The following is a 27,210-nucleotide window of genomic DNA, read 5'->3' as shown; positions in this document are numbered from 1 at the left end:
CCCTGATGGGAGGTTCCCACCTCTCCGTGGTTAAATTTGAACTTGGTGGTTTAAGTGAGAGAAAAAAAAAATTAAAAAAAAAAATCCTCCAAAGCTCAGTTTTCCAACAAAAGCAGGAGAGAAACATGAAAGCTTTCTGCTCCACTACCAAGAGGAACCTCTCCACGTCTCTGCAAGCACTGAACTTGACAGTGAGCAATGCAAATATTTCAAAGCCTTCCCCACAGGGATGTTATCAGCTGAGTACGTCTCCGAAATCCGCTCTTCGGAGCGTCTCCCCCATCGTGGCAGCACCAAGACCCGTCAGTCCAAACGCCACGTCCCTGCCTGCCCCACGCCGGCGGAGAGGGCGCTCCCGGCCAGCCTGGGGGTCTCAGCGCAGGGAGGAGGGAAAAATACCCAGATTTCATCCAAAACAAAACCAGGCTTCCAGGAAAGCTTCGTATTCTTCCCCCTGCTGCAGTTGTGCCAAGTTTCCTTCCAAGTCCAACGCTGCAATGAAGAAATTTTCCTGTTGAAATCGAAGCAAGGCTCGCCATCACAGGGGGAGGAAATCAAACTGTTGTTCCAGCCCCTACGCACCCTGAGGAGACCAGGAGTTGCCGCAAGTTTTTTTCCACTGAAGAAGCCAGAAGATTCAAAGGTTTAAAATTTAAAAAAAAAAAAATCATATATATATATAAAAAAAATAATTCTGTTCCCTATCTTCGCCTGCTCTCCTCCATTTTGTGATTTGGCAACAGGGTCATCATATGGCATGGATTTTTCTTTAAGGAGGCGTAAAAGCAAATACTGCCATTCAGAGCATGTAGTGAAAAACCGCAACTCCTCAGCAAGGCCCCGAAGGAATCCAGGGCCCCTCTGTGCGGGGAACCAGACGCCCAGCTCCAAAACGAAGGCGAGGAACTCCATCTACGCGTGGTACAATTGCATGGACAGTGCGGAGCAGTTTTTTTCCCTCCCCCCCCGCCCCAGAAGCTGACAAAAAGCCTGTTGAAACATTGGTTCGTGGCAGCACAGAAAACCATCAGCTGCAAAACTGATGCATCGAGAACAAAGCTACATAGATAATATTTTTATGGCTCGTAACTATCCCGTCATTCACAGGAATGACCGGGCCCCGAGGGAGTCGATGGGTCACGCTGACTACAGAGGCCCACATTCATTGCACAGTTCACAGAAGAGCGACGGCATCCACACAAACACCGAGGTTCCTGCCAACATGGGAATCTCTGCGTAAAGCACCCCGGACCGGAGACGCAGTAACAACCCTCCGAGGACGGGCAAGCTTCCTCAAGGAGAAAGCCACGACAAGAGAAATCCTTACAAGGATTCCTACGCAAGCATCCTCCAGAATTGCATTATACAGGGTTAACGCTTGGAAGAGTTTCTTCCAATATTTAAAAAGTTACAATACTTTTGTGTTTTATAGAAAAAGAGTCATGGTATAGAAGATTGAAAATAAAAACAGTAAAAGCCACCTTATGAGTTTGGAAGGGCTGTCTGTAATCCAGACAGGAATCCCTCCGACCAACCCAGCGTGCAGAACGAGAACCGCGAGGGAGCGGCTCCGGAAACACGGGGCCTTTGGTCAATGAGCGCAGCCGCTCTCGCAGCACTCGAGTCCTGAGGCCTCCAGGCGAACAGTCCCCCGCCGCCAGCGCCGCGCAGAGGAGGAGCCCAAAACCACAGCATCTTCCTCCCGCAGCACGGCCAGCCCTCCTCCAGGCTGCCGGGCAAAGTCTCGCCTCCGGAAGGTAGGAAGTGTTCAGAAAGTTCAGCAGTCTTTGAAAAAAAGACTTAGGTGTTTTCCTTTACACGTGGATATTATATAGAGCTATAATTCGCTTCCCCCCCTAGGGCTTATTTTATTCTGAAAAAGAAGGGAATATATTCAACTCTGGGAACTCTTCGTTGTTGTAGTTGGGTCCTTGGTCTCCCAGCATTGTCAGCATGTCCTGCGAGGGTAAAAGGAGAGAGTCGTTACCTGGACTAGAACATCACGTTGGCAGTTCAGGGCCAGAGGAGTCTGCCAGAGCAGACACCGCATACCGGGATGGCCCCTTCCCTCCCACGGGCACACGGGGTTTGTGTCCAAGGCCGTAGGAGAGCAGCGAATTTAAGTCACAAGCAGTGACTGCACCGACTCCTTTGAAAGCAGGGGGCAGCAACCCACAAGAATATGAACTCTCAAGAGTTATCTTCACTTTATTACTTCAAGGGAGGCGTTTGGCTCTTTTGTTATTGTTTTTAATTAGAGCTAGAAGGGTTAATTCAGCTGCGGAGCTGCTAGAATTTCACACTGATCCTGCAACAAACCAAGACACAAAGCCAGGCCAGCTGAGGCCTTTCTGCCTCCCCTTTCCCATTCCAGCTCCATCAGGTTACTCCCAAGTTTGAGCCCTCACCAGACATTGTCAACTAAAGGGACAAGCTCTCGGCGCTTCAGCCACCTGCCCACACTTGGGAAGCAAAGCCCATTCGTTCCCACAAGATCGGCCCACACCAGTCCTCACTCGGGAGGATAAAAAAAGCACCGTCTTACTGAGAAGACCTCAGGCTGGCTTGGCTGCGGCTGCTGCACGTGTTGCTCCCCGGAGGCCGGGCCGTGGTGTTGTCCTTGCCACTGCGGCCACATCCCCACACCTTCGGCTGCCCGCGTCTGGAACGGGGCGGGGGTCTGCGCTGCCTCTGCGGCTGTTTAACAGAGAACAAGTCAATAAGGGATTCCCGGTGCAGAGCCGTGGTTTCTGGGATCCTTTAACGGGACTGGGAAGCGCACAACTCGTTGGGTGGTGCCTATGGGTCACAGGGTAGGATGTCCCCTCCAGGAAAAGCCACTCAACTGTCACATGCATTAAGGTATTTGTCAGTACCCACCTATGGGGCAGAACAAGAACAAATGGAGGGGAGGTCCCGGAGGGGTTTGTTTCCTCCCAGTCAGCCTTGAAATGGTTCAAAATTCATCTGCTCTGGAGCCTTGCGCTGGGACAATGGTTAAAGGCGATAAGGACGGTGTTAGCCAGAGTAGGGATTTAGCTGTGCTCTCCACATTTGGGCATTCCCAACATACACCAGAAAACAATGGAGAGGAGATCGCATCACACCAAGGCTGTATCTGACTGAGGTTCCCAGCTTTCCTCCGACGGGATTTTGTTGCCACCCCAAGCACCCCAGCACCCCACGCCATACTCACTAAAGCCAGTGCCACGGCTCGCAAGGTTCGGGTAAGCCGCGCCGGTAGGGGAAGCCGTAGAGCCAGGTGCGGTCATGGGGCTGAAGGAGGACGGGGTGCTTTGGAAAGTCCCCATGCTGAAGGAAGGGGGCCGAGTCTTCACCGTCTGGGATGCCACTTGCTGTAAGAGAGAAAGGAGAGAGAGGTATTTATTCTGAACCTCGTCTTCACTAGGGTGAGAAGTTGCTGGACTGGCCACAAAGGAAAAAGCGCCCGGGCACGTGGCATCGCTCCAGCACTCAGCTGGAGAGTCAGAGCAGGCTGATTCACAATGGCGAGAAGGGTCTGTAAAGCTGCAGGGACTCAGGGCCCGCACCCAGGGTTCAGGCTTTCCTACCTGGGGCGTGAATGCTGGCCGTGTCCCCGGAGCCCAGTTAGTTCCGCTGGCCTGAGCTGGGTTGGAGTGGCGCGAAATCTGTGCTAAGATCCGGCCTGCTGACGAGGGCTGCTGCTGAATAATGTTCACAGGAGGCACCATGCTGCTGCTCCTGGAAGACAGAAGAGGCACTCTTAGGACACTAGGTATCACGTAGAGGACGAAGAGGGACAAACGCCATCCGTGTGAGCTATTAGTGGGGGTAAATGAGCCCAGAAACGTGGGGTAACTTCACTCATGTGCCAGTGCCCATCCCGCTGCCCTGCTGTGGGCACAACTGGCAGGAGCTGCTGGGGTACTGAGCCAGGCTCCTCTCACCCAGCTCTTCTTGGGCTTCAGTCCAAGCACGGCCGAGAGGCACAGCTATCCCATGGACAAGCTTTGGCAGCAACAGAGCAGAGGGCTACCAGGGAATCGAGGCAGTAGCTGGGGAGGCGAAGATGAGGGTGAGGACCGGCACAGCAGAGGAAGGGCCATGCTGACTCTGCCCAGCCTCAAAGCTCCTGCACCTCTGACCAGGAGCAAAGCAGCACCAGGCAGGAGGGCAGGGGGGGCAGGAACCCTTCTCACCCCCACTCCTCAAAGAAACCCATGTCTGCATGTGTTCCCCCCATATTTTCTGTGCACAGCACATGGGAACAAATTTATAGACAATCGCCACCGTGCAGACAGAGGCTGGGAACACTCAGCTGTGGCAGAAGGACGCACAGACAGAACAGGAACAATTGCAGGACAATACAAAAGGAATGCGAGGCCACCCAAAGCACAGCACAGGAAGCCTCACCTGAAGTTCTCGGCAGGTCGCGATGGGGTGAAGGTGTTTCCCTGCGTAAAGAGGGGCTGGTTGGCAGGCACTGTGCTGGCAGGAATGGCTTTGTTCTGGTCTGTGGAGAGAGGTTCATTCATGTCAGGGCTAAGAATGTCTCAGCTGCAGGGACAGAGAAGCAGTTGCAAGAGACATGCTCGTGTAAAGGAAGACCATTTTGAGCCAAAGCATCAAACATGAATGTCCTTTATCCAGACACGCACTCCAGATGGTTTTGTAAAGCCTGTTTAATTTGATTTCCTCTCCATTTTCTAATAAACTTTGCATTAAAGTCCTCTGGGGTTAGAGCATCTACTACATTCTCTGCCCAGACCAGGAACACAGAGAACTGCTCTCTGGGGACAAGCACAAAGGATGAGACTAAGGCGGGCAGTAACACAGAGCAAGGGACACCTTATCACGCACTGCCTCCTCACACCTCTCCAGCAAAACACTGGCGTATCAGCATAGTCTGGAATTATCCACTTGGCATCAAAGTCCGCACTATTCTGCAAGACTGGGCCGCCACAACACAGTCACAGCACCCAGAACTGCTCTGGGTGACTTAGGAAAGAGCAAAGAGCACTTGGACTGCAGCTGAAGTTGGATGAAGATGCGACGTACTGTTGGCCATGTCTCACAGCCCAACACCCCTCACCTGTATTGATACCGCTGTAGATCTCGCCGAACCTTGGGTCCCGCTCCTGATTAAAAAGGCTCTCTGCCTTCTCCAAGGGCTTGCTGTGCTCGGGGCCGGCAGCGGTCACAGGCTGAACGGGAACCTGGGAGCGGGGACAGATGTGAGCTGTCAGCACCTCGAGCACAAAGGGAGCCAGAGGTGTTGCAGCCAGCAGGGAGAACAGCCGAGGGCTTTGCAGGCAAGAGGCCGGGCTGCTCTCTGGCCTCCTGTGTGTTTTATCGCGACAGTGTGGCCATTTAGGACTGGCAGCACAGACATGGGCAGAGTGGAGAGGGTGCCACAGCAGCAGATCAGCATCAGGGACGCAGATCCAGCAAAACCCAAGCCAGAACACCTCCCTCTCCAAACTCTCAGCAGCCTTGAGTGAATGTTGTTTGGCCACCTTTAAAGCCCCAGCAAAAGGCAATTTAAATAATGCAGGACAACAAATACAAGGAGTAATCGAAACCCCTGTTGATTTACCTGTGAGTGGTCGTAACCAGACAGGCTCTCCCTTCCTGGGCCCACTTCCAGTTCTGTCTGTTGTGGAGGCTGCTGCTGCCTAAAATAGAAAGTCTCTGTAACAGGAGAACACCGGCTGCTAAAAACGATTGCCAAGGGAACAGATACTCTGTGGTTACACCAATGATTCATTAGCGCAGAGGAGTTCATTGCTGCAGAGAGGAAAGTTTGGGTAGGAAGGCTATGTGAGAGGAGGGCAGAACCAGCAAGAGAGGCATGGTAAAAGGAGCTGAGCACCTCCTGACCTTGAGGGCAGCTGGGCCGTGCCCATCTCCAGGGGAAGGCTGACACTCTGCCCCAGCTGGGGCCTCGGCATGGAGTTTGACAGGGCAGGCCGAGACTCCTGGCTCGAGTTCCTTTAAAGCAAAGAAAAAAAAAAAAAGAAAAAAAACGTATTTAAAGATACCAAACGAAAGCAAACAGTTGGCTACTGTGTGTAGGAGAGTGCGCCTGTCTGGGACAAGATTGGAAGCTTTGCTTTTGCAAAACCTGTTCGAGTGAAGGATCCTTCCACTCGGTTTCCGTGGTCTCTGAAAGGGGGGTGGCATGTAATATAATGCTAACGGGCTGGGAGCCAAAGGGCTCTGCCCCTCCCACTCAGTCACCGAGCACGGGAGCAATCAATAACCTACACCAGGAGCACGGCCAGACCTGCATCATCCTTAAAGCACAAGCAAAGGTTGAAAGAACTCAAAAACCCCCAAGATTTTTATATTCAGCTCTATGTCAGCCACTCCAGAGCTGGTGCCTGCAGAGACCACCAGCAGTTTTAGGTTTTAAGCCCAAGATGTTGGTGGAGTTCATTCTGCTCTTCTGTTAACTGTCAGAAGTCAGGTACTGTTTAACCCCCCCAAGAAAGGAATAAAAATCCAGCATTTTCTCAGGACTTCTTTTGCAAGCTGCTGCTTCAGTAGTACCTGATCTCAAAGATGAAACAATACAGATAACCTAGCAAAGACGCACATAGATAAAACACACTCAAAACACAATCAGACACAGATCGCTGCTTCTCTGCTCTGAACTTATGCAGTGCTTTTAGAAGCGTAGTATGGATGTGAGAATGGATGCGTGTGGAATGAATGAGTTCAAAGAGATATCTCTCTAACAGCAGGACAGGAATTAAGGCCTGGATCAGATCTGCATCAGATTTCAGCCCTGCGCTCGCACCACAGCTCGTTAAAGCCAGAGGGATTTGTCACTGCTCAACTCAATACTTTCTCATCAGAAGGCATCAGCTCACCAGCTGCGGGAAGGGAAGAAGTGCTACCTGCACTCTAGGACATTGCCTCATTAAAAAAAAAAAAAATCCTGGCTTTTCACCTGCCCACAAGCAATCTAGCCTTCTGCTTGCCTGGTGGAGAGACTCCATCTGCTGCACTCCCCCAGCCTGCACTTAGGAGTCACATGCAAGAATATTTTTGGCCTTTATTTCAGTTGCTGCTCTTCTGTAAGGGGCCTGGAGCTCACTCCTGGGAAGACAGAGCAGCTCTGCTCACTCCCAAAGGAGACGTACCAACGATCGAGAGAGAGAAAAGGACAGCAGCAATGGAAGCAGGCTGCCCACTGGAGCTCGCTTCTGAATCCAAGGACAAAACTACAGCAGTGGAGAAAAATAAAGGTTTACTTTCTACCACCAGCTGCAGACAGTCCTGCTCACGTGAAAAGCCACTCTCTGGCCCAGCTGCCTCTCCTGACTGTCACAGGAGTCCAAGAGCTACATTCAAAGGCGGACTTCGCTAATATTAGCTCTGACACACAGACAGGAGACTCGCTCCAGTAACCAGAGTTAAAAAAGGCACTGCTGGAGCTGAACTTTGCCAGCTTGCTAAGCCACACAACCGAGACAGCCAAAGGGATTGAATTTCTTGCACTTTATAGTCCTCCAGTGCCTGCCACGGCCCAGGAAGAGAGCGCTCATGGGACCTGGCAATTTCTCCGGGGCCTGTGCAAATTGACGGGGAGGTTGGTGAGGGGGAGAGGCCAAAACTCCCACAGTTCTGTGCTGCTGGTTATTCTGGGACAGGATCCCATCAGGTTCGTGCGCTATCACTGGTGGTTGGCAAGTCATTTCCATGTACATACTTGACGTTGGTGTTGGTACAGATGATGTACTCAATTTCATCCGAGTAGGGGTTCTGGAAGGTAAAGGAGCTGGTTCTCATCCAGAGCCATTCCCGGTTTTTGGATCGGAATCGGAACATGACTGACAGAACCTGGCCTTTTAACTTCACCACCTAAAAAAACGTAATGCCATCAGTAGTACCTGATAAAAGAAGGCGTTGAAGAGCAACCTGCCTCTGAGCCACCCCCCGCTGAAACCTTGCGATGGCCCTTTGCCTCAAAGCCTCCAAGATCGTATCTCAGTCTTCCCCAACTAAATGGCACTGCCACCGTTCCCTGATGCTGGTTTGATTCCCGAATGATATGGGAAGGGAATCTAATATCCCCTTTTTGGCTTCCGCTTTTCTTATCTCTTTGCACCGGTGAGATGTATGGAAAAGCCTCCAGTAAATGAAGCACATGCTGTTGCTTCTGATTCCAACTATTTGGACAAATGGATATGAGCGGCTACTTTTTGGAGTCATGAAAGCACAGGGGCAGTCTTACCTGCCCTGCCACAAGTCCAACGCCCTCAGAAATAAGAGTAACGACAACAGGGCAAGCAAACCACATCCATTTCGAGTTCTGCAGCACTGGGCTGGGCCCTAGAGATGAACCAGTGTTTCAGCCACAGAAGCATGGCATTCAAGTAGGCACTTTGTAGCCACACCTCTGGCCCTAAAAGCAGACCAGGCCAGCAGCCAGAGGATGAATTCAAGAGTTAAACATGAGATGCTTCTGGTTTATTCTGCATATTTACCATTATGTGACTATGTTCTGTAACTGTTTGCCATTGGACAAAGGAGAAATATCTAAGGTTTATTTTTCTCTTGGTTTTCCAATTAGTTTCATTGCTTTGCAAGCGCCAAGACAGATTCCAGTCTGAACACCACACTGCACGCAAAGGGGTAGCTGAGGCGTTTTACCTGCTGAAAGCTGTCCCGCAAAAGCTGCTGGTCTTCTGGGTGGCAGAAATCCACAATGTCTTTCCCCAGAAGTTCCTGATTTTAAAGGAATTGGGAGAGAGATCAAGTCAGTTCATCTGGCAGGCAGACTCCCTCTTTCAGGTCTGCCTCATTAATTCCAGTTTGGACAGGTAGTTACTGCTCCCCCACCACACCACTGTTACACAAACCAAGGACGGGAACTGGCGTGCTTTATTTTCAAGAGAAGCACAACAGCGGTTGACTTAACATTTGATCTTTAACTTAAATGGAGGCAAAAACCATCTTAATTGACATTAGACATAATCCAGAGCCACCCGTCCTTCCAATGATCAAAGTACTTAGAAAAGCACATGAAAAGGCAACTGGTGGAGAAGAAACACATGTTTGGTTTAGGCCCTGGGCATTGTTTTATCAGATCTGTTAGACAAGCAGAGCCACGATGTACAAGAGAGGGGGGTAAGTGTCAACAGCAGTTCGTTCTTAGAAAACTCCTACCATTTTCTCACCTGTGGCTGGTAGCCAACAGTAGCCACACAGCGGTGATCTATGAAGGTGAAAATGCCTTCGGTGTTGTGTCGGGAGATGAACTCTGTTGGCTGACAAACATTGTTCATGTCTGTGCAGTTGGGTGAGCTAGTGACCTGCACGGTGAGACAGGTACAGTGTTAGCGAATCTTGGAAGGGCTGTTTTCTCCTGACCAGCCAGCCCCGCAGCCGCATTCGTGGCAATCAGGAAACATCTTCAGACAGAACAGTTTAACTCTGCGGGCTTTTAGGACAAGGCAATGATGAACCCACCTGGAGCCTGCCAATAGCCACGAGGCAAAACTTGCTGCCCTGGCCAGCGTCCGGGTCATCATCAGGCAGCGAAACACCTGAGAGGAGTGCCAAAAAATTCCAGCAAGGTTAATACAGGAAAAATTGCTGATTTCAGAGGAAAAAGACATGCAGTTCTGACTTCAATACACCTCTCCACCCTGTATTGTAAGTCAATAGCCTTTCCCATGAAGGAATTTAGTAAGTTAAGTTGTCTCCCCCTCCCTTTTCTTTTTTGCCAGAAGGGTTAATTAAAGTTCTCTGTAACTTCCAGCCCAAGCTAGCATATCAGACACTGTAATATTATTTTCATCCTCTACAGCATCTCTACCGTTCAGAGACACAAAGCTCTGATCCAGCATCTGCAAAAATTAGTTCCATCCTAAAATAAGTGGCAGGATACATTTGGAAAGCATTTGCCGGCACATTCAGTTCAGAAAACGGCCAACTTCAGACCATATGCTCTTAAAAACAGCCACAACCGAACACTTCAGCTGTCGTTACCTGCAGGGGGCCAGGCTTTTATGTAACCCGTGCAATGCACCACAACGTAGTGAGGTTCACCATCTTTTGCGGCACCTAAGCCATTTCTGGGGAGAGAGAAACAGTCTGATTGTGCTATATATTACACTGGGGAAAGGTCAGGCAGGGTTTCTACTTGTATTTTAAAAAAGCTTCCATGGAACCTCTTCAGGATAAAAAAAAAAAAGAACAAAGACTTAACATAAATGCAAGAGGTTCAAGAACAGATTAGGCTGGAATCTATCTCAATTTCAAATTAAAAAGGGACAATATACACCAGAGGGCAACAACAACAGCGCGAAGAATACATGGTGTTAAACTGACTTCAAATCCAATCTTGGCATAAAGAAAGATTAATCTTCCCCAGGATTATCTTCCTCAACGTGGTGGTACTTTGGTTCCTCTACCCACAGCTCCATCTAAACTCTTCAATGAGCTGTACTAGCCTACCCTACACACGCTCACCACAGCGCGTCCCCGCCACTCTGATGACGGAGCTGTAGCTCATTTTGCTCCCAGCAATGCCGCGCGCTTGCCCGTAACGCTGGTATTATTTACCTGCAGCGATTCCTCATAAAGCTGAGACGATTTACAGAGACTGGATCCACCGAGCTGTTGCCACACCTGTACCAGAACGAGAAACGCGAGCGGAAAGGCTTTTATCTTTCTTGGTCAACATCAGAACGATTTCATAATCTTGTATAAGAGGAAGCACTCTATAAACAGGGATGAACCTTTGATTCTCCATCACACAAGCAAAAAGCCCTCCTTCTACAGACTTTAAGGGAGGTGACACACGGGGTCAAAACAAACTGCTACTTGAAAGCAGATCTTCTACAACAGGCTCGAGAGTTATCTTAGCATAGGGCAAAGAAAAACCTCAAGAACTCGACCGTTAGCTTTGTGTGAACCGCTCAGCCACGTTAGATCATGTATATGAGCAAATAGACATGAGCAAAAAAATGAATGAAATGAGCGAAGAAAGCTGAAGTAAAAGCATGAGGCAGCCAGGAAGGAAGATCAGCTTCAGGCTCAAGTAAGATTTCCCCAGGGAATCTCTTCATTACCTCATTCGGCAGATGAAAGATCTTCGGGAGCCCATACACATCCTCATGGACTGCTGGCCTTCCTTCTTGACAGTCCCCGTCTTCAGATCTAGGATGCGGCCTAAAGAAAGAAGAGAAAACAAGATGCTGCTGCAACACGAGTCCTTTCCCCAACACAGGCACCAGGTAACGGATTAGGAAACTAGCAAGACACAAGTGTCACCAATGGTACCTTTAGATGCATTCTCAGGGGGGGCTGCAGGATCCTTGTTAGAAAGGCACCAGGGTTTGGTTCCTTCTACAAAGGGAAGGTTTTAATCCAAGTCCTCTGCAGGCTTTCACCCTGCCCGCCCCCGCCGATCCCTCCCCAGGCTGCTTTACCTGTCAGGGCATTCTCCGATGTGGAGAGCTGCTCCCTCAGCTTGCCCACGTCATCTGGGTGCACCTGGTCGTACAGGGTGCTGCCAAACCACTCGGACTGGGGCTGGTTCAGGACGGGAGTGACCGAATCGGAGACATAGACCACCCTCCCGGTCTCACAGGACACTATGAACAGAAAGCCGTCGGCTGCCTCTAGGATCAGGTGTTTGAGTTCCTGCATTCAGACAGACAGACACGCTCTTAACTCCAGAGCCAAGCAGCTGACACCCCCTACACCCACCCCAGGTGCCTACCTCCCCCCACCCACAATTTAATTCCCCCCCATGACTGCAGTATTTCCCAGAAAGCAGCATCAAGCCAAGACCTGGTCAGTGAGAAAGGAGGGTTTGTAGGTGCCGTCAGTGGAGGTATTGCCTGTGCCGCGCAGGGACTTCATGTGAGAGACAGCCATGCGCAAGATGGTGAGCTTGTCTGGTTTGCGGGCCAGGGCACTGCAGGTGGGCACCATGTCCGAGAGCTCTGTGATGTAGGCAGTCATCTTGTTCCTTCGCCTACGTTCAATCTCGCTGTGATTTTCCCTGCAAAAGGCCAGGGAGGAGAGGAGGGAAACGAAGTTACCAAGGGGCCAGAAGCCTCAGCCATTTCCCCACATCAACGCTTCCAACAAGGCCAGAGTGCAAAACACAGAGATGCATCAGGGTCGTCAGGAGTTAGAAGGGCTACAAGCGCCTCACATGCTGGGCGTGCACAAAGGAACACAGGAACAAGTGCGAGGAGGAGAGTCTACAGTTGGACCTTCTCTGCTGCGGGCAACAGCCTCCCTTTACATCACCTCAGTTGTTCCCCGGTACCTGGTGAAGGCAAGGAGCTAGGCTACGCTATTTTAGCAGAGAAAGACGCTTCCCCATCAATTCCACAACGCTGCAGCAAGCCAAAGGGTTTCTTCCTTTGCCACGGCCTCTGCTCTCAAAGTGGGGTTCACCTCACTCTACTGAGGAAATCTGCTTTTAAACAGCACTGGTGCAGACAGCCCACAAAGACTCATCCCACCCGCTGTTTGTCCCAGGATGAATCAAATCCCCTCCACCAGCACTTTGCAGACACCCATGTGTCTCCGATAGCCATACAAGGAGGCCAGCCAAGACTTGGGCACCTAAACTACAACAGCTGAGTCTCACCTTGCAGTGCCTTTATGGAGACACTTCTCAGTTGCATCCAGAGCCTTTTACAATATCATGGCACGAGGGAAAGCTTTAGAGCAGATATACACCTGATTTCTGTATGGATCAAGGCCAGCATGGATGGACCATCTACCAGGTGGTGCACGCAAACCTCTAAAGAGGCACCACCACGAATACGGCCCACGTACAGTCCTTAAAAAGGTTCTTCTCACACCTTTTACAAGTCTGCTCACAGGGCACGGTCCCCATCAACCCCCAGAGATCAGAAGGTAACCTGTTTGGACTTGGTTCTTTTTGTCCAGTATATGTAGCTTAACTGGGTTACTAAGGTGGGTTTTTCAAAACAGAACTTAAAAGCCAGGTTTCCTATAGAGAAGGATGGATCGGATGCAAGGAAGCACATGGTGGGAAATGAAAGAAGATCAAAGTGTTGGAAGGAACACAGACAGGTGAGTGAATTAGAGAGGATAAATACAAAAATGGAGCATTTATCACTACCAGGTGTGTGCAATCATTCAGTGACCTTGCTCCTTGCTGCAAGAGACTGATACTCAGAAAAAGAAGTGTTTCAATTATCACACTCACCTTTAATTCAGTTTCTCCAACCTCATATGCTCAAGTGGGAAAAGGAAGCTGCCTCCACTACAAAAGCTACTGGGAAACCACCAGACATTTTCCTTGCCCCACTGCCAAATATTCTTTACTACAGGCTCTTGCACGACAGCAATAACTGACTATTGGGAACAGAGGAAAGGGTCACTACTTCACAGGAGGAGAAACCCCTGAAAAGCACTGCTCTTTGCTGCATTCACAGGCCCCACCTCTAGGGTTTCCTTATCTCCTCAAATATTTAAGCTATGCAATACTGCAGTTAGGAAAGGCTGTGTCTGGGGGTCATTTTTTGTTTTAAAACCGTCCAGCAGGCAATAAACTGACCAGAATTGTGGCATTTTCAGCACTCAAAACAATCTTTTTAGTCCTGTGCATTGCTTAAGAACAAGCCTAGGGTGGAACTAAGAAGTTACAGGGTAAGTCTGCAGGACGGCAAGCCACAAAACAAGCCATTCTTCTTCACAAATTACCAACCCTCAGCTCTGCAGCAGTAACCAGCTGTGGGTGGCAAGCGACAGAAACCTTGATGAGGATTTAAGCAGTTTTTACTCTGCAGCTGGGAATGGGGAAGGGTACATTGAGAGCTGGTGTTTTTCTGCTGGAGAAATGCAGTCCTGACAACACACCATCTCAACCAGCCGCAGTTGCACGCAGCGCTCTCGGGGTACATTTCTGTATTGATGGTACAGCATTCAAAATTACTAGTTTGTCATTTCAGCCACAGTCCCTCATTAGTTACAAACAGGAACTTGGGGGGTGGGAGGAGATGGGGGGGAAATAATCTTGTTTTTGGTAAGCCTAAATCACTGTAATGCGCAGGACGTCACCTTTCCTGGAAGGTTTCAAGGGGTAGAAATAACCTGAACTAATACACTTTTTAATGTCTGGTTTGATAGTACAACAGTATTTGGGCGACAAAACCTTACCAAGGTGAGAACGGGCCATTTGGCACCTTGATCCAGCACATGAGAAACTGTATTTAGCTCAGGTCAGCAAAGCTACATTACTCAGTGAAAGCAATGGCCCAACCAGGCTCTAGCCTGCGGCCTTTGGCAAACAAATCCTTTTGTGTACTCCCCAAAGACATTCTCACAAGGGGACTAAATGCCTTTCCCCTCCTAATTCCAATTACACAGCAATTTCCAGAAGTCTGTTCAGTTTCAAGTCCTCTACTGCAGCAGATGAGGGAAGGAGGGAGGGGAAAAAAAGAGAAGGGATGCCTAGAGAAACATTAAGGAAAGGAAATACTCTGCTTGTCCATGCTTGAAATCTCCATTCTCCTACCTGGCAAGTCTCTCCTTATCCGCTGAACTCTGTTCATCATCAGACCTAAAAATAAAATCAGCCATCTAAGCTAAAATGGAAAAAGTTTAAAGAAATGAAAAATGGGAAGATGTACTAGGAAACCCAGCCTACAGACACGTCTGTTTTGCAGAGAAGCAGTTCCATAAAACAAAGCAGTCATTAGTTTGCAACATTACACATTAAATGGGTGCCCGCTATCTGCGTTGGTTTGAAGTTTTTAAGACGCTTGCCAAGACTGCAAAATAGGCAAGGGGTAGCTCTGTTTTACATATAACTGAGATGCAGATTATTCTGTGCCAGATTAGGTGGTTATTGGCAAAACTAGGAACTAGGGTCCCAGTTACATTAAACTATTCTTCCTTTAAAGAAAAATAAACCAATAGCCCCTTTGATAGTATTAACAAACCAGAAAAGCAGATTAAAAAAAAAAAAACAAACCAAAATGCACAAACAGCGTAAGATTCACAGCTAACAACCCACATTTTTGTAATGCTGCCACATAAACACCATTCAGGACAAGACAGTCGAGATGGCTACATGACAAAGAGCACAAAGATGTTACGCACATCATCTAGAAGGCGGCACACGGACACCCTCACCAACCTGCATGCACTCTCAGTTTTCAGGGAAGAGGAATCTGCAAAGCTTGTTTTACAGAGCCTGATGGTAAGTTTTCCTCCTTGAGGTTTGGCTGCCTTGGAAAACAAATAATCCCCCAAAAGCTACCGCCCGGAAAGGAGAAGGTACACGTGTTCAGCAAGGCTGGCATGCAATCTCACAAAGGCTGAGTCTAAAACATATACTGTGGATTTATGGAGTACAGGGAGGGGGGTTTAGCATTACTCAGCTGTGGTACCCTTCCACTTCAAATAGGTTTTAATACAGTACTTCAAAAAAAAAAAAAAAAAAAGAAGTCACATTCAGTTCCATGCTCTTGTTTCGCCTCACATCGTCTGAGGAGGGAAGAATGTACTGGGAAATGAGGGCTGCCAGAGCTGCGAGGGGCACGGTACAAACAGTCCCACAAACAGAGCCGAGGGGCAGAGCTGCCGAGGGGAGCCGTGCCACGCTTCTCCTGCGGCCGCACACTACCACCACCCACGACTCTGTTACTGCTCTTCACCTCCTGCCACTCTCCTTGTTGCCTGAGCCAGTAACTGCAGGCGATAATCTCGACATTAACGTGCGCAGGAACTGCTGATGCCCCACCAGAAACAGGCTCTGGCCCTCCGCAGTTCAGAAGTGACATGCAGTTGTTTTGTTTCTTTCTCTGTTCCTTCCTCACCCACCGTGTGTGTATTAACCAGGGTGACCAAAGGCCACACTGCAACAGGGTCACAGGGAGCCCAGATCCCACTCTAGCTCTGGCACTGCACAGTTAGGTAGCAGAATTTTTAACTTTAAGGGCCACGAAGTTGTTCAGCACCGCAGTGCTTGCCTACAGCATGTGCTTTTTTTGGTATTTTGCATTATCTTAGCACTTAAGTGTATTATTAGGGTCTGCTATACCTAATGTTCCCAGAGCTTACGCCTTGCCCTAGGGAACATTCAGTGAGGGCTGGCAAACACATTTCTAATGGGCTTGGTTTTGGAATAAGCCAAAGCACTTAAGAAGCTGGAGAACCCCAGCTCAGACGCCCTGCGAGCCCTTTGGCAGGCAACAGCATGACGGTGACCTGATGTTTTTGGCTTTGCCATTTTTTTGCCGCTCTGCATTGAGACTCTGACACAGGTTTATAGCTCCGGCTGAAACATTACAGAATAGACATTTTGCAAAGTCTTTATTTCTAGTTTCGGGGCACGACCTCAATGAGATCAGAGGGAAAGGCTCCTGCACCCAACATCAGCCCTGGCTCACCCTGCGATGGGATCTGCCCTGCTGAGCCTCAGGCTCCTTGACACAACAGGCTGGGCAGTCCTTTCCCCGGTGTCTTCAATCACTTCAATTTTAACTCCAATTTCAGGAATTTCTAAAGTCAGACCCCTCCTTAAGACAAGGCGCTAAGCAGACTGTCTTGGCCATTACTCTGTATTGGCTCATTTTATCTCTTAGCAAGACATAGCACGATGTGCCTTTGCGCTGAGAGGACACTCTGGAATTTAGAGCACTGGGAATACATGCAAAAGAACTCCACTTTGGCAAAAACTTACACATCAACACAAAATAAACCCATGAAATATTTAAATTGAGTTCCACGGCCTTCAGAAAGCTGTAAAAATACCCTGAGGTCAGTCCCAGTACTAGATGGTACGGAGCTACTCTCAGACACCAACAAGTAGACAATCAGAGCCAAAACGTTGCCTATAACGTTACTGTACACCCTGATCTCCAGGAAATCCCCATTTCTAGAGAAAGCTTCTGCCCAGCTCCCCCACAAAACACACAAACCACAACATTTGCCGGGAAACCCTGTTCAAGTCAAACTTGAACTAAGCACGAAACTTGTCTCTGCAAGTTTCTTGAGCAGGAGAAAAGAAGGAGAGTCCAAGGCAACAGCTGAAAGAGATGTCGAAAAAGAGGAACGTAATTTCATAGTGAACTGGTCCATAAAAACATCAAGGAAAATGTCTGGATCCTTTGGTGCACCTTCCTTCAAAAGCAGAAAACCTAACGGCTAGTTAGAGGGGTGCTGCAGGATCTCTCTTGCGTTAAGGTGGTTTGGCACCAAAAGCTTCAAAAACTGCATCACAGCAGATTCTTACCTGGCAAACCTCTCTTTATCATTTGGCATCGGGTCATCATCGCATCTAGGAGAAGGGGGAGAGGAAGAAGAGTTCTTAAAGTGTTTACACTTACTTCTTGCCCAAAGACACCCCAGAGAAGAACAAGGTTTAATAAATCACACAAAAAAGATCTGGTGTTAGAAAGGCAAACCCTACTGTGCACAGGCAATCCAGAACCATACTCTTCATTTATCTAGTTAAAGACTACAGCGTAATTATTTTTATCACTTTGATGATGTTTTCCACATCACGTTTATATCAAGGACAGTGGCATTACACTCAGTAAATTTAAGCACAATCACAAAGAAATAAGTTAAATTGCACTTTGAAGATACAGTTAGCCCAAATCAAGACCCTCATCCAAAGGCTTTCAGTAGGTAAAGCCTATGTTCATCAGGACCATTATCATCCCAAAGCCACTCCGCAGTCATCTTTAAAGCCTGTAACATATGGCCTTGCGCTATCATTAGCTGTCCAGTCCTAAACCATGTAGTGCAACTACAAATAAATGACATGAGATCTTCCAACTCTTCTGCGTTCCATATGGATCATGAGAGGAGACACTTGCAGCCTCGCCAACTCCTCGGGAGTAAGGATGCCTCTGTGAGTGAAGCATCCTCACAACAGATGAGAATTAAGTAACACGTGTCTGAGGCACTAACAAAAGCTCAGCATCTCGCTGTTGTGCCGATAAGCCATTTGGCAGAAGATCCTTCTCTACAAAACCCAGAGGGCTTGGCCAACAGCAGCGCTCCTACAGCGCTGCGCTGGAGCGACCCGCGATCGCTGGAAGCATTCGCAGAAACTATTTAATCTTTTGAGACGGTGATATCGAACACAGCAACATCACCACGGAGTTTTGCAACCCCACTTCAACCCGGGGCTCGCAAGGCTCTGTTCTTCAACTGGCCTCATCTAGCTATGGAGCCTACCAGGGAGACTCGAGGTGGAGCCTGCATCCAAAGCAGGAATGGGATCCCCTCCCACCACAGCTCCTTCTCCAGACTCACAGTCCCCATGTGCACAGCAGCTCTCCTTTGGCATCGGTTGCAAAGATGGAGGAATACTGCTGACTAGGAGAAAGGGGAGAGTTTAAGGAAGTGGAGCAACTGCCTACTTCAGGCTCCCCCCGCTCCCCTCTGCGCTGCTGGAGAGGAAAAGTCACATGAGCAGCAAGCGCCTGCTCTGGGGGAAACACACAGACACACCGAGACCACACAACGGGAACTTCTGGATGCGATGTTCTCCCTCACCTGAGGAATTTACTGTTCCCTTCTCCATCATCATCAAAATCAAGCCTGAAAAATATAAGCAAGAAGGTAATTATTAACCAAGCAGTTTCTCCTTTACAGGTTGCTTTTCCGTCTGTCCCTACATGGATGCAGATGATTCCCGAAAGGAAGATTTAATTAATCCCAAGTGCTATTGTGAAACAACCCACAAAGTTTAGAAAGGGGCTTCCTTTACATGTCTGTCAGAAACAGAGCAAGGAAACAGTTCAAAAGAGAGACAGCCCGCTTGGCGCGCCCACTGCATCACAACCTCCCGTTCCAACTGCTCCAGATCTCCTAGCAGCGATCTGAACCCAACAGGCTGCCACAACTGCTCCTCTCTGCCCAAGGGACTGATCAACAGCCTACAAACGGAGCACCCCCAGCTCAAAAGCTTGCATCAGTTGCATTTAAAACAACAAAGGAGGGCAAAACACTTCAAGAGTTAAAGTTCAGTCTGGTGACCCCCATAGTTAACGTCCTTAGTTCAACAGCAGACAGCGTCACTGTGTTTGCTGTAACAGGGTCAAAAAAACATTTCTAACAAGTGTACGTGGGAGGACCGAGGAAAAGCTTTTCGCTGCACTTCCTTTCGGACTAGAAAACTGGCATGTAGCTGCAGCACGGCAGCGTGCGTGTTTGTAAATGAAGTGCGAGGAACAAGTAGCAGACAGCGTGGGAGGAGCTGCAGGGAGCAGGAGCACCAGCAAACGGAGGTGAAGGAAAGAGTTGGAGTGACTGGGGGAGGGCAGGGAGAGATTTTAATTAGCTAGAAAATTAAGAGGGAACTTCTTGTGCCAGGAATTTTAAAGCAGCCACTCAATATCCTTTTAATTTGCAAAGGCATTTTTAGCAAACAAAAAGCTTACCACAAGCACATTGTGGCTTCCCCCCACCCTCTCCCAGAGGGGGCAGTTGCAGAGGTTTGAGTAAGGCCCCAACATTCACATTCTCTGCTCTTCTACCTCTCTTGGAGAGAACTGGCTCGTCTCACTGCTTCAGTGACTCCTCTTTCCCTCGCAATCCTTCGTGAGCAACCCTCTTCTGCGAGGTACAACTCAACTGTTTAATCCCCTCCTTTCATATGTAATGCAGAACGTGGCTTTAGCGGCTGTGACTGGCATAAAACATAGCACTACGAAGTAAAAGGACTGCGTACAGCACATCTGAAGGAACCAGGCAACTCTCCTTTGCTTCGAAGCAGACAAGTTTCCTCATCACAAGCCTGACCACTCTTCCAAGAGAGAAATGCTTCCTCAAAAATACACTTCACACACGCACCTCCCTGAGAAAAGCAAAAGCCGCTCAGCCCCTGAGCACACACTCACCCGGGACGCCTCTTGTTGGCTCTCTGAACGATGGCTCCTCCAGCTTGCGCACCCTGTCCAGGGTTCCCGGAGCTGACGGCTGCACCCAGTGAGGAAACATCTGATGCCATTTCTAAACAGGAGAGTGGAAAAAAAAAAAAGAAAATAAACCAGCGTGACGTCAAATCCCCCTCTAGTTCAGAGGGTGGAGTATTCTCCACATACAGCTCCCATTAAAAGCCATTGCATTTCAGCATCTGATGTGGATAGATTTTGTGCAATGTGCATTTCTAGTCCTTTCATCTACTGCTTTCTCCAAAGCCCGCACTAAGGGCCCATTGCAAGCTTTGAGCACATGCTGTTTTCATAAGCTAAAAGCTTAGATCGCTAAACTAAAAGATGTGGTCTCCTTTTTAGACAGAGGAGGAGTCTGATGCGATCGCGGGTAGGGGCTGAACCCATTCTCATATGCAGAGGGGGAGGAGAAGAGTTGCGAGTTTGCCTAATAACACTAACGCCGCCTCTTGAAGAGGGTTTATTTCCCAATCTAAGAGACAAAGAATTAACCAAGATGCTTGTAAGGCACCTTGAAAACCACGATCTTTCAGAGAGTCACTTCTATTCTTCGGCTATGCCGACCTGTGGGCACCACAGGCATGATTACCAGTCTCTGCCTACCCTCCTCCGCGACCGGGCACACACAGAGTAACATCAGTTCCTCCCCAAAATGACACTACTTCCATTAAGCACGATGGCAGTCTTGCTTGGAGCTAAAAAACCTTGTGTTTTACATGTAGAAAAGTGGCATAAGCAGCAGGAACGCTAATCCATGCTTTTTAAAAGATGAAGCAGGCAGGTAATGCTCTCAAGAAGTGTGTAATTGGTACGCCTTCAGAGATCACGCCACCCAATACTGCAGTACTGATTCTACAGGAGGTTCCACGTAGATACGACATTTGAGAAAATCAAAAGCCTACTTCAAGACGTGGAAAATAAGCCCCTTTTGGTGTATGGGAAAGAAAAAAGTGTCTAAGTGAACGCACTGCCCTCACAAATTGGATGGCAGGCCCAAGCCTGTTACACATTATGGGGTTTTTCCACAACGAAAGCAAAGCGCCCGAGCTCCACGCAACCGCACACAGACCGAACCTCTTCCCCGGCCGGGCTCCCAATGTCCTGCAGCATGGGTGCCCCTTCTCCTTCCCAATCACTTCACCAGCAGCTCCCAGCTCCGACCAACATGAGCAGGGACTTCTCCTTCCTTGCATGCCGAGACACTACAGTTGAAAGCGGTGTTTGACAGCAGACACTGAGCTTTACTTCTTCGATCCTCAAGTGGGGCTTTTCCCTAATCCCAGCTCTTAAGGCGCACACATCACAGGCTCTGCCGTTGTTCAAAGCTTGCTCAGCACGGCTTAAGCTGAAACCATGTCGTAACGTTGCCACAAGAGCTGCCTTCAACGCCCTTCTACCGTAACACAGTCTGATCTGCACCAGCACCGGGGTTTTTAAAACAAGTTAAAAGGCATTTTTTCATGTTTCTCAAAAAAGACAGCTTTGTACTCATTTTAATGGTTGTGGTTTTTTAAGTTTGCTGCTAACCAACTGCCAGACTGCAACCAAAACAGTCGCTCCAGCCAGAGAACCTCCACTGCAATCTTTGCAGGCCGAGCTGCACAGAGCGCCTTGAAGGTAGAAAACCCGCTTCTGCTTTATCAAAGCGGAAGGGGCCAAAAACCCAAAACCAACACACACAAAAAAAGCCTATTGCTGCGGTTCCCAAACCACAGCAAAGCAGTACACCCACACCGAGAGGTGCTTACGTGTGAAATGCTGCCGGAATTGGTGGGACAAAGCAAAGAATTGAAGTCAGGTTTAACAAATACGGCAACAAATCGGGGCTTAAGCTGAGATATCGTCAAATCTTAGCTCAGCCAAGCCCACAAGGGTATTGCTGATTTGTTTTCCTCGGAGCAGCTGGCATTGCTGAAGAAGTTTCTTCCTCACCAGTCCATAGCATTTCCCAGGAGTGACTAAAATATGGAATAAGCATCCAGCCCGGAGCTCAGCCATCAAAGGGGCCAACAACAACAGTCCCGAACAACAGCACGAGCAAACACACCCAATTTCAACACTAACTACAACAACAAAACACAAGGACTTCTCTGAAGTTTCAAAAAAAACTGAGACCAAAGTATAAGGTATGGAAACATAGATATTTTTAAAAGACAGACGATTATTTGAGGTTAGTGGTTTTCAGCATATGAATACATAAGGTCTCTGCCAGGAAATCGGTCCCTGCACGATAAAGTGAAGTCAGCTGATGTGATGCACTTAAAATAAACGGAGGTTGGCCTTCCTCACACTCCATCCTCCTCGCTGGGACCACAGACCTTCCCCATCTCCTCTGCACCAGAGTGTGGACCGTTTGGACACCTCTGTGCTCCTTCCCTTATTTCTAAGCGAAGTCCCGAGGTGCAGAACGGGCTGACATCAAAGGTCTCTGCTTAGTGGAACACAGTCCCGACTGCAAGTAAACCAGGTCAGAAGGTTTATTCCTTTTCCCAAGGAGCCTGCGGCTTTTCAACACATGTATTTAAACACCACGGGCTGAACAGAAATAAAGTTTCTGGAGCACGGCAGATAATCATTTTATTAAGGAGAGAGGAATTTCCGCTCTCGGGCAGGGGAAGGAAGTGACACTGTGCTGTTCCTCTGCAAATCAACTTTTAAATAGGGTTGAGGGGGAGGGAGGGTGTCTTTGTTTTTAAAGGCCTCATCTGAGTCTTCACTATTTCTAAGGAGCCTATGGCGTGGACTCGCATATCACACTGAAACCGCTTTACCTCGTGCTTCAGCTTCTACTCGGAAACATTTGCTCTTGTGGTACAATATGCCCTTTCACAAGTGGAAGAAAATAAAATAACTTGAAATTTGGTATGGTAAATGGGTAATAATTTGTTCTGCATACTGAGGGAGAGCATCAAAATAGTTATATACTCTTTCACATGACCCATTGGCCTCTGCACCACATCCTCACCCGCAAAATCAGGAGAGCATGGGGCAGGCAGATGGGAAGGGAATAGTTATGTCTTGTTCACCCTCCATAATTTCTAGGGCACTAGATGTTTCCTTTCACAATCCCCATTTTTCCCTAATCCAAAGACAAGCCGTACAGCAATTTTACGCTGAGGTCAGCGTGGAGTTGATGGAACGCAATCTATCAATGCAAGCTCCGAAGACTCCGCACACAAGAGCGGGAGATGGCGAGGGTCTCTCAAGCACACGCGTACTCAGTAAAGTCCCAGGCACAGAGGCTCATCGTGAGAAGAACAGTCACTTCCAGAAATCCCTCCACAGCTGCACTTGAAAGCCACCGGCTCCAAGCGTAAAGAGGAAGATGCGAGTAGTCAAGAGGCAACCAGAGCCAAAGACCCAGCTAACGGAGTCAACCAATTCTAAGAAAGCCTGGTATGTTATCACTTATGAAACAACCTTCTTCAAAAATCAGATGTGTCACCAAAAGTCCCAGTCAATCTTTCTCCAAGGGCAGGGTGGGTTTCGTAGAGTCACTGCTGCAACAAGCGATACCTTTGTTCGGTCCCTGTTCCAGCATCAATCCCCGCTTGCCTTTACCGTGTGTTAAATCTAATTAAGGGCAGAAGACATAAGCAGGGGCAGCGCAGAGAAGTGACAGATCCTCCTTTGTAACTGACTATAAATCCACAAGCACAACCACAATTCAGCCAGCAGTTCGACCCAGAATAGAATAGGCTGGAAGATCGCTACGGGAATGTCATCTCGAGCGCCAGACTTCCCGCCCAGCTCTCCTGGGAAGGGCTCTGTCGCAACTACTGGCATCTCAACAGTGAAAAAGCTTCAGAAACAAAGTCACAGAAAATATTCAAAACTCTGATTTACGAGATGGGCCTGCCGTAGCTCTTAAATGCATTTTTATTGTACCACTTGGCCTACTACAGCCAAGCCCCGTACAAAGCACAGCAGAAGCGGTGGTTCCTGCTGCAGAGTTTCACCATATGGTTGTTCACCAGGCTCGGCATCAGCCAGCACATTTTAGTTCAAACTTAACCACTAGCGAGCTCCCCAAAAAGCCATGGAGGTCGGGAGCAGATAACAGCTGCTACGATAAACCAATGTACTACTTAAACCAACACTCACATTCCGCTCACAACTGCAAGGCTTCGGTGTCTCTAGTACCTTAAAAACGTTTATTTTTTTAACTAGATGGGGTTTTTTTTAGGTTGTTTGAACTTCTCATGTAATGCCAGCTTGGTGTTTTCATCCCCATGGGAACCACCTCCAAGAAGCATTACAGAAATGAACTCAAAAACCATAGAAAAGAATGCATTTTCCATTGTCAAGTGTCTGAAATCATGCAATCATGAAAGTAAATGTTTGAAGTGAAGCTGATCAATCATATACTCATCCAGCCAGCACTAAGTGTCCTAATAATCCAAGTTAATATTAAAACCTGTACAGTAATGCAAGCAAGGCAAGCCACTTTTTTTAATCCCTCCTATTTTCTCCCAGTTAGTGATACTATTCCCTTTTCACTCCTAACCAGGAGATTTTAACAACCTAAAACTTGCTTAAACGGGCACAACTGTAAGCTTTCAATCTAGCACTCCTCACAACTTAAGTCTTTTTCAGTTAAATAAGACCACTAAACTGTGCGGTGGCTCACCTCACCCTCAGAAAGATGAGGGAGCAGAAAGGTTTTGCAGATTTATTTCTCAATTAGTTTATCTGAAAACAGAGAAGTGCTTTATCCACCCCTCTCCCAGGTTTCCCAGGTGACCTCCTTTGTCCGTGGAGCATTTTGGAGGAGGACAGAAGGCCCAGGATGGCATGACACTGAACACAAGCTGCAGTTTGAACACTTCAAATAAGTTCCAACTTCTTTTTCCAGTAAGTACAAACACACAAAGGAGCTCCAACTTATTTTTGTGGTCAGTTTTCCCATCTTTGGCCATGGCCTGCTCAAGCTGCGGTGACATTCAGCATATTTGGGGACATTATCCAGTATTCACTGGAGCCCTGCAGCCCATTTTTCAACATCAAAAAAAAAAGAAAAAGAAAGAGGACACAGCTTCTAAAGAACAATTTTCACAGCTAACTTATTTTACTAATAACCTCTATATAGGCAATGCTTATGCAGACTGTAAGTATTTTCGTCCTCAGTTTAAAAGAGCGAAGCTAACATTGGTCAGTCAGTCAGCCCATTGATAGAAATATTAAACACACATGTTGAAAGTTCTGTCTCTTTTCCTCGCAAATTTGTTTAAAACTTTCCTATTATGCAAAATCTCATGCAACTCCAAAGACTACACTCAGATAAACACTTAGTGGCTTTAAATTGTTAGCGTGTTCCGAGTATCTTCCTTTCTTATTCACTGGATTCTTCCCGAGCTGGCCTATAACATACATTCTTCCGTTCTTACCCCAAGCAACAGCATTTTTTTTTCGCTTTACATTTAGCTGCGCATCCTTTGTCTGCCAAACTGCAAAACCTTAATCTCACGCCATGCTGGCAGAAGAAGATGTGAACTTCCTGATGAAGCCCACACCACCACCAACACACACGACTAAGATTTTACTACTTGGAATAATCTCACTGTTTCATGGGATGCTGCTGTGAGCCAAAAGCGTATTTTGCTGCAGGACAGGATCACAACTTTGACAGTTTCCATTTCAGATATGTTTTTGCTAAGCTGAATCAGGGTTTGTTTTTTTTTTTTTCCCTAACATGCCATTTCTCACTTCTGATTGCTGAAGAATTTCAGATCATTATGTGAAACCACAACCATGTATTTCCAGACACCAGTTCTACACTCTTGCCTCAGAATCACCACAGACAAGTGACCCAACATGTTTTCTCAATATTTAAAGCCACAAAAGCTTCCTATGTTGTTAGAATGAAAAAAGAAAAATCCTTTAGAAGTTACATTGAACAGTACTCGATAAACCTGAACATGTCACACGACCCAAGACCTCGCCAGCCTCAAGCCACAAGCAAGAACAGTCAGAAACCACAAGCCAAAATATAAAAAAAAAAAAAAAACAACTAAAAAAACACAGAAGCTCAAATTCTGATTTCAGTCACCTCGTTGTAAATTCATCACAATTTAGCAGACACTGATTATTCCAGATACAGACCAATTTCAGAGCAATTTAGCCAGAAGTCTGATAAAGCCCAAAAGATTCAATTTTATTCAGCGAGCATCAGATAACACCAACTTTCAGCTTCCTCCAAACGGGGAGTCACCCTTTGGCTATCCACCCGAGAGACGAAAACTTGAAAGAATATTCTGCTCTCTGCTGACAGGCACTCACACCCTTGGTTATGCACCAGCTATTCAGCTCAGCAGTTTAAAAAAAAAAAAAAAAAAAGTGGAGAGGAGATTTGTAAGAATCCTTTTCACAACAGAGCATCAGGTTTTGCCTGTTGCTAATTAAGAAAACACACAGCAAAAAAAAAAAAAGGGGGTCTAAAACCAAGGTAAGGCATTAAGGATGGCAAATGCCAGCGAGCCCCAGCAGCGTTCGCTGCCTCCCGGGAGGGTGATGATGGAAACCAGCCCCAGCACCGGGCACACCAGGGCCCACAGCACACACTGAAATTCAGGGAGCAGAGATGAGGACGAATCTCTTCCTTCACACCATTTCCTCCTCCACCGCCGGCTCACCTTCTGCCCAAAATTCCCTCCCACTCCACCGAGTACCTCTCCTGGAAAAGTTTCTGCCGCCTGACAACCACACCGGCGCTCCAAGCCCTCCCGGAGCGCCCCAAAGCTGGTCCCTCAGCGCCCCTTCCCCACCCTGACTCCCTCATTTCTTCTCAGGGGTATCCCCCACCCCATCCCACCCTCCACAGGCCGCTCCTGACCCGGCCCCAACCCCCAGAGAACCTCCCTGTCTCCCCCAAACCTCCTCCCCCGACCGAGCCTCCAGCCCCGGCTGACATCTCCCACCCACCCCACACCCCCACAGCCCGGCCTGGGCCTCCTCCCCCGGCCCAGCCCCAGCTAACGGCACGGCCAGCAGCCCCGGCCGGGCCTCCCTCCACCCAGCGCTGCCGCCCCCTCAGCGCCCCCCGCCCGGCCCCGGGCCCCCTCAGGCCCCCGGGACGCTCCAGGCCCGACCCCCCTCCGCCTCCCCAGGACTCCCGCAGGACAGACACCCCGCCGTGCCCCCCGCAGCCCGTCCGGCCCCGGCTCACCCGGGTTGGCGGCGGTGGCTGCCATGGCCGGAGCGGGCAGGCGGCCGCCCCCCGCCTCCCTCCTCAGCGCCGCTGCCAAGATGGCGGCACAGGAAAACCCTCTGCGCTGCCGCGCAGCCTAACCTGCTCCTCGTGAGAGGC

At 48.6% G+C, this 27,210-nt stretch overlaps 1 protein-coding gene across 14 annotated transcripts; it reads right to left on the bottom strand.

The window, feature by feature from the left end:
- Positions 1-1,060: 1,060 nt before the first annotated feature.
- ARNT (aryl hydrocarbon receptor nuclear translocator) lies at positions 1,061-27,210 on the bottom strand. Of its 14 annotated transcripts, none has more exons than XM_074566584.1 (23): positions 27,070-27,210; positions 19,851-19,962; positions 18,505-18,549; positions 17,231-17,275; positions 14,507-14,551; positions 11,794-12,007; positions 11,430-11,643; positions 11,281-11,346; positions 11,070-11,169; positions 10,561-10,626; positions 9,985-10,070; positions 9,463-9,539; positions 9,171-9,305; positions 8,644-8,718; positions 7,700-7,851; positions 5,863-5,973; positions 5,579-5,657; positions 5,075-5,198; positions 4,396-4,495; positions 3,573-3,723; positions 3,197-3,356; positions 2,538-2,697; positions 1,061-1,958 (listed from the first exon to the last, which is right to left on the bottom strand). In XM_074566584.1, exons 1-23 carry the CDS (start codon positions 27,092-27,094, stop codon positions 1,949-1,951), a joined length of 2,352 nt encoding a protein of 783 aa, XP_074422685.1. In that variant the 5' UTR covers positions 27,095-27,210; the 3' UTR covers positions 1,061-1,948. The 14 variants fall into 14 exon arrangements, with proteins under 14 accessions (XP_074422685.1, XP_074422681.1, XP_074422682.1 ...); XM_074566580.1 differs by having other exon boundaries at positions 2,546-2,697; XM_074566581.1 differs by having other exon boundaries at positions 2,555-2,697.

The sequence above is a fragment of the Larus michahellis genome, chromosome 24, assembly GCF_964199755.1.
Source record: "Larus michahellis chromosome 24, bLarMic1.1, whole genome shotgun sequence".
NCBI classification, from domain to species: domain Eukaryota; kingdom Metazoa; phylum Chordata; class Aves; order Charadriiformes; family Laridae; genus Larus; species Larus michahellis.
Note: the sequence above shows the minus strand (reverse complement) of the source record. Positions and strands in the feature narration are given on the sequence as shown.